Source organism: Callionymus lyra, chromosome 2, assembly GCF_982586985.1.
Source record: "Callionymus lyra chromosome 2, fCalLyr1.hap1.1, whole genome shotgun sequence".
NCBI lineage: Eukaryota > Metazoa > Chordata > Actinopteri > Syngnathiformes > Callionymidae > Callionymus > Callionymus lyra.
The window spans coordinates 43,625,144-43,638,385 of record NC_141819.1 but is presented as its reverse complement, the minus strand read 5'-3'; the positions used below and the strand labels follow the sequence as shown (position 1 = coordinate 43,638,385).

At 38.2% G+C, this 13,242-nt stretch overlaps 1 protein-coding gene across 1 annotated transcript in view; it reads left to right on the top strand.

The window, feature by feature from the left end:
• Positions 1–13,242, top strand: part of LOC148087207 (glypican-5-like) — a 45,173-nt gene that overhangs the window by 11,460 nt on the left and 20,471 nt on the right. The window contains exons 7-8 of the mRNA XM_087785390.1: positions 420–542; positions 11,569–11,689. Coding sequence (XP_087641516.1) covers positions 420–542; positions 11,569–11,689 — 244 coding nt within the window. The remainder of the gene's footprint in view (positions 1–419; positions 543–11,568; positions 11,690–13,242) is intronic.

Below are 13,242 nucleotides of genomic sequence, written 5' to 3'. Positions count from 1 at the left end.
TACTAGTACTTCATTCATCATCAATTAATTTCAATATATATTCCTTCTTTTTTTTTAAGCATGTATTCATTTAAGTCTTAAATGTTTTATTAGATATTATTAAATAATTGCACCTTAAAAACATTTCAATGTTTTAACCATATTTAAATGGTTTGCCTGAATTTTTTTAATTTAATATTTGTATTTAACTTTATATAAATATTAATGTTTTTCATTGTTTTAATTTATTCCACACATTTCAAAGACTAATATATAAAAAAAATACAAAGTGTGCTATGTACCATAGTCCAGTCCAATATCAGAATAATACATTGAGCTTGAGTTGAAGCAGTAAATCACTGGATCTACTACTAAAAGAAAATGTTATGAGCATCTTAGACACTGTTTTTCTTTAAAATGAATTCTGTTCTATGTTGCAGGGAATTTGAGGGTTCCATCCAGAGGTATCTACGCTTCTTCTCAGAACTACCGGAGATGCTTTGTGAGAGCGAGATGGAGGTGGAGCAGCACTCGTGCTGGAGTGGGCAGGACGTGGTGGAGAGGTGGGTGATAGTCCAGCGTGGGTCTGTGTTTGGTTTGTCTTTAATCGAACCATGTCAAGCTAACTTAGAGTTGGGTTTAGTGCTTGAGATTAATCAAGGTGCCCTCCAAGCATCTTACTACACAACCTGAGCTACACAAAACTTTATAAATCAGCAAATCCAAGTTGATGTCCATCCTTGATTGAAGTGTTATGGATGGTTTGTTGACAGTTAAATCATAAATAAAAGACAAAGTCATACAAAGTTTGAGATAAAGCTATCAGTGTGTGTGTGTGTGTGTGTGTGTATGTGTGAAGAAGGGCTGTAAGGTTAGAGAGTTTGTTTCCAGACTCTTTCTCATGGTGATCACATTGGCAGTTCCAACACGTCAAACGGGCACACACAGCAACAACAACATGCACACAAAAAGATACATGCACAATTGCACACACACAAACACAAACATTCATACGCCAGCGTCACAATCACAGCGAAAATGAGCCTTTATGGGTCAATCACGCACAGATCTGCGTAGAATCACTTGTTTGTGTGGAATGAAAAGTTGATCAGAATGACGTAACTCTGAAGACACAAAAGATGGATTATCATGGCAGAGATGAGCGACAACTATGATGCTGCTGCCGCGGCACACACCATGTTTGTTTTAAGTTTACTTCAGGGCAGGAAGAGATGGAGTTGGACGTGGTCCACATTGTGCCACTCTGACCTCTCTACATCTTCTCTCTCTCCCATCCATCCATCCACCCGCTCATTCATTCAACGCTTCATTCATCTCACCATCCTCCCATTCAGACCTCCATTCATCTCCTCCAGCCTCTGACCCACTTCACTTACAAACGTCTGTGTTTGGGCCCAATCAAATTAAAGAAATACCCGCTCACACGGCTACACAAAGTGAAGGCGTTTGCTTTTCATGAAAAGAGTCGATCACTTACATTGTTTCTCGAAACATCAGAGACATACTTGTAGCGTATTGTTTCAGTGAACACCTGGTATGACGTAAGTCTCAAGTTTCATCAGGACAACTTTGTTTCTCAAATGACAACCTTCTGACCTTTCTTCCACCTTGTTGGGCAATCATCTTCTTCATAGGCACAGCACTCCTCTTCTCAACTGTCGTTGTGTCCTTGGGCAAGGTACTTCACCCACCTTGCCTGAGTGAATGTTGAGGGACAGTTATTGTGTCTTGGTGGTCGGAAGGGCCGATGGCGCAAATTGGCAGCCTCGCTTCTGTCAGTCTGCCCCAAGGCAGCTGTGGCTACAATAGTGGCGTACCACCACAGAGTATGGAGTGAATGAATAGATATCCTTATCAAAATAAAATGAATTATTATTTATTATTATCATTATTATACGTTTTACGAATAAAAAGCTAAATGCAAAATCAGTGTGTCATCTAACCCTCTGCATTTGAATAACATTTTTTATACATATTTGAAAGTATACAAACATGAATTCAATTAATATTGTTCCAAAAAAAAAGAAAAATATGTATTGTTTTGAAAAATTACATTATTGCAATTACAAATCATACCCAGTAGAGGGAAGCATTTCATCAACATTGTTGTTTAAAATGTGACCTCCGCCACACCCTTGTTTTGTTCGGATTTTTCTTTTTTTTTAATTCATCATCGCTGCTGATTAAAGAGCAGGTTAAACAACCAAACCAGAGCCGGTAAAATAGTAAGAATTCGGTGCCAGAGCTGCACAATGAAAATGAGTGACACAACATGTGCTATTGTTCTCAACTGTATATATTTAATTCAGTATTGTTTTTATTGTTTAAGCGCTTTGTGACCCTGGTCTGGAAAAGCGCTATATGAATACAAATTACGTACTTACTTAATTAATTATTGTAATTTTGTAGGAAACATCACCACCTAATGTTGTATATATCTTTGGTATATTTAGATCTAAATTAGTACATTTCTGTGTATTTCTGTGTATCCAAATTCAAACATATATATGTTTGTTGATGCTATTGGTACATTAAACCATTTTAACTAGCACAAGTACTAGTACTAGTAGTTGAGTACAGCAACTCAAAAATAATGTACAGTATCACTCTGTCAATCTTTGCATCTGTTTTGGAGGATGGTCCACTGAAACATTTTTTAGAAATAACGATTACTTTTTACTTTTGTCGTTATCAGTCGTGGCCATACTTATTGGCTAGTCTGTCATCTGAATTTTAGCCAACATTGTTCTATTACTGCACTACCTTTCCTCAAATCTCTGTCTATTTCTTCTTCAGTTTATACAAATAAAGACGTATTTTTAAATTTTACATCTTCACCTTCGTCATTCACCTCTTTGTCTTTTGTATGAAGTATAGATGGTTAGTGCTGAAATGACTGTCGTTTGAGATCATTATTATCGTTTATCTTGAATTCCTTTTTAAGGTGTTTGAAACAATGACTCTACAAACAAACTTCATCTCAGTCTGAAAGAACAATGAAATCAGTCTGCGCTGTTTAGAATTGAGCGTTCTTCTTTTCTTTTTCGTGTTCTGCCCGACAGCCAACTGATTGATTTGTCTGCCACAGTTGATCTTTTTTCTTTCTTTTTTTTACCTTGTATGCATGGTGGCATTCGAGTCAACTTATTTCTTATTTGAAGGAAGTGCACACAGAGACGTGTTCTAGAATAAAGGCATAGATCAAGTGATTATATCAACCTAGATATTTTCTGCTCTAATATATAACTATCTAGAACTCACTGAACGCTCTCTCAGATAATTGCACTCACATGTAGTGGAGTACCCACAAAACCATTTTAACTGAGTACAGAAACTCAAAAACAAAGTACAGCATCAAGATATTTTCTCTGTCACTCTGTGCATCTGGTTTGAAGGATTGTCCATCGAAACATAAGCCTGCACATCCATAAGTGTTGTCCATGAGCAAGGGTGGATTAATATAACAGTTGGACAGCACACCCTGAATGACTGAATCGACCATTAGGGCTGATAAACAAGTTGAATAATTTGGCCAACTTCCCTCCTCACTGTCAAAATCCTTGGGAGTTGCCTCTCTGGAGCACAAAGACGGTGGTGAGACCGACGCCAGCTGTTGGGTGAGAGTGTATTAGTCATAGAACTCTCTTTTGGAGGAAATCCAGGTGAAGTAGGCTTTTAGGGTGTGGACATGCAGGGTCATCTGTCCTCTAAAGACAGGAATACACAATGATTTCTTTTTGAGCAAGCTGTGGCTGAACAAGCAAATTGATCAAACTCTTGGCTATGTGGCAAACTTTGTCAGAGTTTGTTTGTGTGTTTTTTAGGCAATTACTGAGATATAACTTTGGATTGCTGATCCATATTAAAGTAATTTGTGTGCATTGTTTCTGTTTAAACATCACTTTTATTAAGATATGTTTTTTATACATTTTAGGCTTTTACTGATTTCCTTGTGGCTATTTTACTGTTACAGGTCTAGTACGAGAAAGCATTTGTAGTTTTATTTTAATTAGTCCATACAAGATGATTACATGTCAGTCAGAAAAACAGGTCAAGAATGGATTTAATTTATTAAAATTTGTCATATCATAACAGTGTTATGTCAAGACACTTTACAATTTAGTCTTTGTATATAAGTGAAGAGAATAACATGTTCAAGATAACTACATTGTGTGACCGTTTTTAACAGGCATTATAACAGGCCTTACGCAGGTTTTACCAACAAATAGAGTTTTAAGATGACTCTTAAACATACAGAGGGTGTCTGCCCTTAAATGGTACTTGCAGAGGGGCTTGAAAACTGAAGGCCCTGGCTCCATATCTACATTTGGAGATTGGTGGTATTACTAATTTATCTGAGTTTGAGGGTCAAAATATCCTAGGAGGCCGATATGATTGTGATGTTGTGAAGTTAAGAGTGGGATCTTACAATGATATAAATTCTACTGGAAGTCAATGTAAAGATGCCATCACAGAAGAAATGTGATTCCTCTAAGTCAGAACAGTAGTTACAGTGCATCACAATTTGGTGAGGGATTGCTGGACTTCATTAATGCAAATATGGCTTGTTCTTAGCAACACTGGGTTAGGCATGCTAATAGCTTCATTCATATAAACACTCTTGAAGTGGTAAATAAATATATATTATTGTTTTTATTGTGTTTTACAAGCAAATATTTACAGAAGCCTTAATATCAATTCACCTATCCATATTCCTCTTCTATTGCTTCTCTAAGCTTGGGTGTCGAGTAAGTCATGGCCCTTTTTTACTATGCTGGTAAACCCGACGCCCTACCCTAAACTAAATTTTAAATAAATAAATGGATAGAGGGATGGTGAAATTATTAAAACAAACTTTGTTGAAGTATTTTTACCAATCATGGTAATAAATGAAAACATGGCCGAGAAGAAAAGATAATATTTCGCAGCCCTATATTTAATGTTTAGGTTGTGAGTGCAGGTCTTGCAAGTGACTCCATCTTGGACAGCTGGTTAGGGAATAAAGATCATTAATAATTAATATAGATTTTATTACAGTTTAGATGGAACAGATTCAGAAAAAACGCACATATGATCTGACAAAAATGCCAAATTAACATTAAAATCAAGTAAAATAAACCAAAATTGAATCAAATTTGGCTCAAAGATGTGCAGAAAAACCTTGGTCTGTTCCAAGTCCCGACCAGAATTTACCTGTTGAGTTTGAGCCCTGTGACGTTTAGCCAAGGTGAACACGACGCTTACGAGTATTGAATCCACACAAATAGTCTGCAGTTGTCAATTTGTCGGTTTCTTCTCCTCCTCTATCTCCTCTCCAACAGTTGTTTGTCTCGGTGACAATGGCGCTGTCTGTTCTTTCTGTTCCATACTAATGTTTTTCTCTTCCCAGTGATTGATTTGGGGTTTAGACATTAGAAAGGTGGAAAGTGTGTGTGTTACCGCGAGCAACCTGGCTGTAACCGAGGGCAACAGAGGAGCAAAATTGTCAATTCGGTGCCGTTGATTTATGTCTGCCATTCCCTTGGTCTTATTAAACGTCACTCACAGTCACGCGTCTCACAGATCCTCTCTGTAGGAGATCCAAATAATTCCGCTCCAATCTTGTTTTCACCAGCACAAACATAATTTCCATCTGATCTTTACAAGCTGCTGAACACAAATTAGATGTTTTTTTGTATTTATGCACAGTCATGTTCCTCAATATCAGCCACGTCTGATTTATCTGCTCTGAGCTGGTAGAGAATGATAAGCTTTTCCAATGCTCAGCGAGATCTGTTCCCAGGTCTGTGTGCAGCTATGAACCTCAGACTGTTAAGTGATGGTACTGAGGACTATGAAGTAGAAGTTGAACAACAGTTCTTAGGAAAAGGATAACCAGATTAACCAGATCCAGATTTCATGTCAAAACATTTCTGTATAGCAGGGACTCCTCTAAACTCCGGTGTAACCATTTCAGTTCAGGAGAAAATAACTACTTCAAGCAGGAAAGACTTGGACACAGTTTAGAATTTAGAAAAACCTTTTAATGTAATGACTTAGTAAAATAACTTTTAATTTTTAATTTTTATTTTCCTTCCTGATGCGTCTTTGACACTGGTTGTGGTGAGTTTGCTGCATCTTGGTAATCATTTTCAATCATAATTAACCCAAGGTTATTCATCTAACACTAAATCTAAATCTGGATGAAAACAGGTCCGAGATCACACAAGTTACAGGGCAAGGAAAAACTTCCTTTTAAGGCAGGCCTCGAGCAGAACCAGACTGTGTAAACAGCCTTCTGTTGCGACCCGCTGGGACGAAGGGAGATGAAGGGAAAGGAGAGCGAGAGGAGGAAAATTCTGAGAACAATGGGAACAGAGTAGAAGTATAGACGTTTAGAACCTGAAGATCAATGCACCGATGAGGATCAGAGCTTGAACCATGAAGACTGGAGGTTCATGGGTAGGAGGAGGGACCCGTTGCGCGTCTGCAAGGAAGAACTGTTAGTAGGTGACTTTTTAACTTGACAGTCGTTGATGAACTTTCTACAGATCAGCAGTGATCATTTGATCAGTGGGAGGAGGAAGTAGCACCGGTCAGCTGTGATGAAAGAGTGATGAAAATGAACGAGTTTGTAAAGGTTGTGAGAAGGAAACTGAATTTTTCTTGATTGAACTTCCGCTAAGATACATTAGTTCCTTATTCTCTGAACTTGCTTCACCCCTATTTTACGAGAGATTGTAATCTTTTGAGAATGAGAAAGGTCTTCTGGGGTCAATTGGAGCACGCAACATGTTAGGATTTCTTCACTGATGTGGAATCTGAACTGTTGTACACACTGACAGCACATTCTTCAACTGAAAGGCTTTCTTTTCATTATGTCATTAAGGCACTCAGGATACTATTAAGTGCAACAAGAAACATGTATAAATTCTTAATATTATATAGTTATTATTCATATTCAATAAAACCAAGTGCATGAACAATGTAAGATAATTTCTTACGTAAAATCTATATATATAAACAGTTCGAACATTGTGTTACTGAAACTTACTTACACTGTTTTTAAAAGAAATGAAACAATCAAAAGTAAACAAAGTGCTCCTGTCTTTGCTCTGATTCTTGTACTGCGTACAGTGGGTCTTGACCAAACATACTCAGAGACCAAAGTCCTGTTCTTGTTAAGGATGCTTTTATTTCAGGGCTTTTAAGGATCTCAGGGAATTTTATTGTCATTCCATTTGTTGGGGTTTTGTTCCAATGAATCGGCCCCTCCCCGGATCGACACGTGGTGGTGGTAAAGAAGGACAGACACAGGAATGAGTTTAAGAGAAAATGCTCGCTTAGTGAAATAAGCAGAAGTTAGAGACACACTGACATGATCTCGGGCCTTGGCAAAGCAGAGACTATCAAAGAGACATCTTTGAATGCCAAAATGCAAATATCTAATGAAATGGTGGATCTTTTATAGTATGAATATTCAGGTAAAAGCCTCTGGTCATCTGTGCATGTGTTGTTGGTCAGTAATTCTAAACACTTCACTTCTAAGATGGCCGTGCCACGTGTTGCAGATGTCTGTCCTTAGTCCAGAGATATGCTGGCACCATCTACAGATTGTTTTGTGTCTCTCAGTGTGAGTGTAGGTTTGACCTGACCTGACAAATAGCTGAGCATGTGGATTCTAAAGAGAGACAATAATTATTTAATATGAATTCAATATGAAAGATGATCAGTTAATCAAGTGGTTATTTGAAATGTGTGTTAAATCTAGATGATTGATTACAGTAAAGTTGTCATATCCTTACACATTGAAAGACAGAATAGAGTGAAGTTAGTTTAGGCCTGAGAATGACGGCAATACAACAGCACATCAAACAATACATGATGGAAGGATGCATGAAGTCCTGAAGTAGGCATCAGCCTGCATGGAAGTACTTAAGACCCTTGATCTGGAAGGCTGAGTCCAGCAGGTTCTTGTTGTCCTGAACACAGATGTTTATCAGGAAGTGTTGGTATGTACAATGCTTTGCAATGGCTTTGATGTGTCTTTAATCCCCACGCTGAACTCCAGCAGGCTGAATGTACTGAGGAGATTCAAGTTTAGTTCAGACTAGACTTAAAATATTGATCAGCTGAGCTGTACTTCTTTTGATTACATCATTTCCATATAAGAGCAAATTAAGGACAACGACAACATGTGAGGTGTGTGCACAATCAATGACCCTGACATTCACTGAGCTTCTGCTCAACTGGGATTTATATGTTGGACCAACCTAACTTGCTGGGAGACAAATTAAATCCAACGGCAGCTCCTCTGTACTGCGGCCTCCATAAATCTGATGGCAGCAGAAACTCATAATCATATCTCTTCGCCTTTCGGCAGCCGTTTCTCGGCCTCTGGGAGTCTGTTTTAAGAACGCCCTGCAAATAGATTAGTGTGCCCAAATCTGGTTCTCTATTCAGCTTCCTGATGATGTGCCCGAGGTCCTTGGTGTGGTCGTTAGAGGACTGATAAGTGAGGACAGAGTGAGGACAAGTGCTGGGGTTCATAAATAATTTATCTTTCCATTACATCTTGCATCGTCAAAGTCATAAAAACTGGTTGCACTGTTTATAAGCGGAGATTGCATTGACTTCCTTAACTGTCAGGGTGTCCCAGAAATTGGTTATCAATAATAGCTGGAAGGTAGGTATGAACGCTCTGCCCTTTCTCTTTTCATCTCTATGGTTGAAGGTTTTGAATATTGTGGTTACAATCAGCCAGAGATAAAACACCAAATAAACCCACAAGAGCTAAAATGTACCTAAGAGACTAAATTGACATATAGAAGAGTAGGAACCTCAAAATCCTATAACATTTGCATACCAATGGAAGCCATGCAGCTTTCAGAGCCACAACAGTTACTATAGATAACTCAAGGATGGCACCTGTCCTTTAGGTAAGAAACTCCATCTTTGTCTCATGAGCTGTAATTGATCATGCTCTTCTTTTAGGAGATATTTCCTTAATCTCTCCATTTATTGATCAGCTTGCGAAACGACTCTCACCTTTAGTAACAAGCTGCTGCCAACATGACATTCTTTTTCATGGTGTTTTCAATCCCCTTCCATCAAGGAAATCCGCTCAAAGGTTTTCAAATCATTACAAGTTTGTTTTGTTTCCTTTATTGTCGGGATAAAACACTAGTTTTTTAGTAGCAGCCCAGATTAAAACAAATCCTTCTTATTTGTCTGTGAATGTACGCTACAACCACTTTACTGACTGGAGAATGAAAAAGATGCCTCACATTTATTGAGTTCATGGGCAATATTGTGAGTTAATATGGAGCAGTAAGTGCTGGTTTGAACTACAAGTGAAGCAGAGAAGCAATTACTGGGGATGACATTTGTGGACTGATAACACCAGGAGATAGTTTACACTTTTTCTTCTCAGCCACGTTTTTCTACTCCACCCTGGAACCAGAGATACAGTCTGGCAAATACTCCAAAAACATATTTCTCACAAGGATCATTTTCTTTTGAATTAAGGCCAAAACCTTGTGAGGAACATTGTCAGAAAGTTTATGTCCTCAGGCCTAAATCAAGTTAAAATTTGAGGCCCTCATTTTCACACTCATGGAAATACTGTACTTGTCACTGCAGGACTTTATATTATTTTCAGTCTATAGGCACCCCAGAAGATGACAGCAAATGGGTGGTACTACAATTACAACTACGTCTACTTTAAATCTCTCCTGAATGACTGGTCAATCCCTTAGGTATATGTTGCGACTAGACACCCTCGTTGCATCTGTGAACTTGTTAATGTGGTCAGTACCCAAAGCTTGTGACCATAGCTGTGTTTAGGATTGACCAGTAAATGAAGAACTTCATCTTTTGTTCAGCTCTTTCCTTGCCAGTACACAATAATACAGAGATGTAATGACTGACGACCATTCTGCCCACCAATCTCTTGTTCACCTGTGAACAAGACCCCAATATATTTGAACTTCTCGCCTTTACAGCCTTGGACAGGGCTTTCCTGCCTTTTCTGACTAAGGAACCATGGTTATGGATTTACTGTAGAGGAGCTGATTCTCATCCTGGCCTAATATTCATATGTTAATTTAACAAGTAAGGAGTGATGCCCTGGCCGTCATGTAGTCACCAAGGCAGATACCCTCTCCAACCGTGACTGTAGACCTTCAATCCAAAATGATTGTGATTGTAACTGCTTCTACAGGTCAGCCCTGGTCAACCCTCAATGGAAGGGATCTGATATCATACCTGGAATGCCTAGTTCCCCACCCTGCTGATGTAGGAATTAAATAGACTGCTAGAGAACCCCCTACATGCAAAGCTCTTGTAAACTGCTTCAGAAAACTCACATGAACATTTGAAGATACCTTAATAGAACTTACTGCATCAGTGAGCCAGATGAGTTTCACTCCTCAGTAGTTGTGATACACTCCATTCTCACTTTTATTTAAAAAAAAGAAGCATATCTTATATATGTACTGTTTAACGTAAAATTATGTTTTCTTTGCACCCCAATTTATCTCTCACCTTAACAGAGTTTGGAGTAGATGGTTAAACAGGTTAGTGAGTAAAATGTCAAATAAAAAAATACATTATGCAATTGATATAAATATATCTCAATTAAATAAAACATTTTACATTTTTTTTTGGATATTTATTTTCATATATAAGAAAGGTAAATATTACAGAAGATCATGTTATAGATTATATATATTATATAAGAGTTACAATATCCTGCTAATCTCGATATTTACAGTTTAGTGGTCTGTTTGTCTTTTTTTAAGGAGATAATGAAACCAATCAGGGAAAGAATAATACAAATAATAATTAGAATACAGATTGAGTGTCCAAATATAAAGATTATTTAAGATAAGTGGAAGCTGCCGATCACATGGGACACAAAGTCCACAGTAGAAATGAAAATATGTGATGCAGAATATAAACTCATGAATGAGCTAATTAAACACGTCCAAACCAGCCCTCAGGAAAAATAATTAACGCGAGTGCTTGTGTTTCATTCTTCCAGTGGAGCTGCTTTGCCAGCATAGACAGGATTAGCAGAGAAAATGATTGAATGTAATGACTTGTGCGGCTAAGAAGATGCGCTCACGACATAATGATGGAGCGAAATAAGCCCGGATGAACTAAACCAGCTCGCCAATATACTTTTTGCTAACATTGCGTAGCATTAGAGACAGAACTGTCTCCAGGTGTGTTCTAATGAAGAACCACTCTGAAGAAGAAGTCATACCGCGCCGAGAGTGTTTTACTGGAGTCGTGTCATGGTCAGATATGTTAGACGTCAGTTAAACTCCAGTGGCCTGATTCCTTGCCCTTTTTTCTACTCTAAAAATATTTTATTGAGTAAGAACTCTCAATGTACACTTGTATCCATTACTTTCCATGTGTTTGGTGTCAGGTGATGTGACCTGCCTTGTTCAAGAACAAAGGTTTTTCATTTTCCTGTGTTCGTGAACATAAGTGTTAAACAAGAGCAACAAAACTCCAGGAGAAGTGGGTCAGGATGGAACTGGGACACAAAGTACCGAATGTCTCTCTCTTGTTCTGCAGTTATGCTGGTCGTGTGGTTGGCAGCAGCCTGAAGGCCCAGAGGGAGAATCCTGAGATGACTGTCCGCAATACCGATACTGTCCTGAAGGATGCCAAAAAGAAGTTGGAGCAACTCACTCAGGTGAGAACTTGCTGTCAGAGCAACTTGATGAATTAAAAAAACAAAACATATGAGCAACATCTGTACTTACCAGATGAAAAATGAGGCTTTCACTGACCTTTGTTCTATTTTCATATGGTCCAAATAAGAACTCTCGTCACATGCAATGAACCTTGACATATTAGAAACTGATCTTTGCGAAAGTCTCAGTAAAGTTTCCCAGATGAAGAGGATTTTTTTTCTCGCAGAAAATAAGATCACACAGATGGAAACGATACTTTCTCCTCAGTCTTTTATCAGCTGCAGATGATTCAGATTTCTTCAGAAATCTGATTTTTAAAAACGTCTGCATCATAATTTAGTTGAAAAAAATTCCATCTGCTCAAATATCCTTGTTTCACACTTTGTCAGGTGTAATACAAAATCAACACTTTATTCTGTGTGTTTGCGTTTACTGTCTACACTGGGAGAGCACACAATATTTCCCTGGAGTGTTTCCTGTCTTTTATCATGTTAGCCTTTTAGCTTCTGCTACAAACAAGCTTGAAAACAATTTCTCTTGTCGGGGGCTCAAAACACAAGGGACATTACAGCGGAGCCGTTTAAAGGTAATTGGATGTTCTTTGGTCTCTCTTTTTGGACATATAAAATGTGGGCCTGTCAAATGGATGTACATTTTTGCCTGTCATTAAAAAAAAGACACATTCTTACTCACCTTATACACCATGAGGGTGAATAGAAAATCAGTGATTTCAATTGATTACTTTGATAAGGATTAACACTTGCCATATCAAACAAAAATGTATATATTAATTTGACGAAACAGATCTACTGAACTTTCAGAGCCACACCAATTGAGGACTTTTTAAGACATTCAAAAATCACCTGCACACTTCATCCAGTTTGTGTGTGTGTTTGTGTGCGAGTGTGTCCTCCAGCTGTTCACTGATAAACACATTAAACAAGATGTTGACACATCGCAGAAACATGCCAAACATAAAAGCAACAGTCGTAATTTTAGGTTCAAGTCATCTCCAGGGGGAAGAAATCTGCTGTGACTCATGCTCAGCAACACGCCTGAGAAGTGCTTGATTCATGAACACTTAATGACATTTGTTGTTGTATAATGGCCAGCACAGTGTGTGCGGGTGCTACTGCCATCTTTAATGCGGACCGAGGGGCTTTCTCAGGGACCATTAATCATGTTGCGTCCACAAACGCAGAGTCAGCACCTACTTCGTATGTTCACAAACACACATGCGTGATATCATTATTTATGTATGAGATTTGTCCTCAGCACCTCATTAAGTCTTGCTGTGTTGGTTTGGAAAGAAGTATCAGTAGAAAATCCCAAAAAGCAAAACAAGCTCAGAATAAGAGGATTAGAAAAGTCATGTTTTGAAGCCTCACACGGATTAAATTGTGAACACGATGCTTAAAAGAATCAGATATGCAGGTAGTTTTTGTGACACATATAGAAACCATCCCTGCACTTTGTCTCTGAAAACCCAGATTAATCAACATAGTTATCAGAATCCATCAATACAAGTACACAAGTAAGTAAGTAAGTAAGT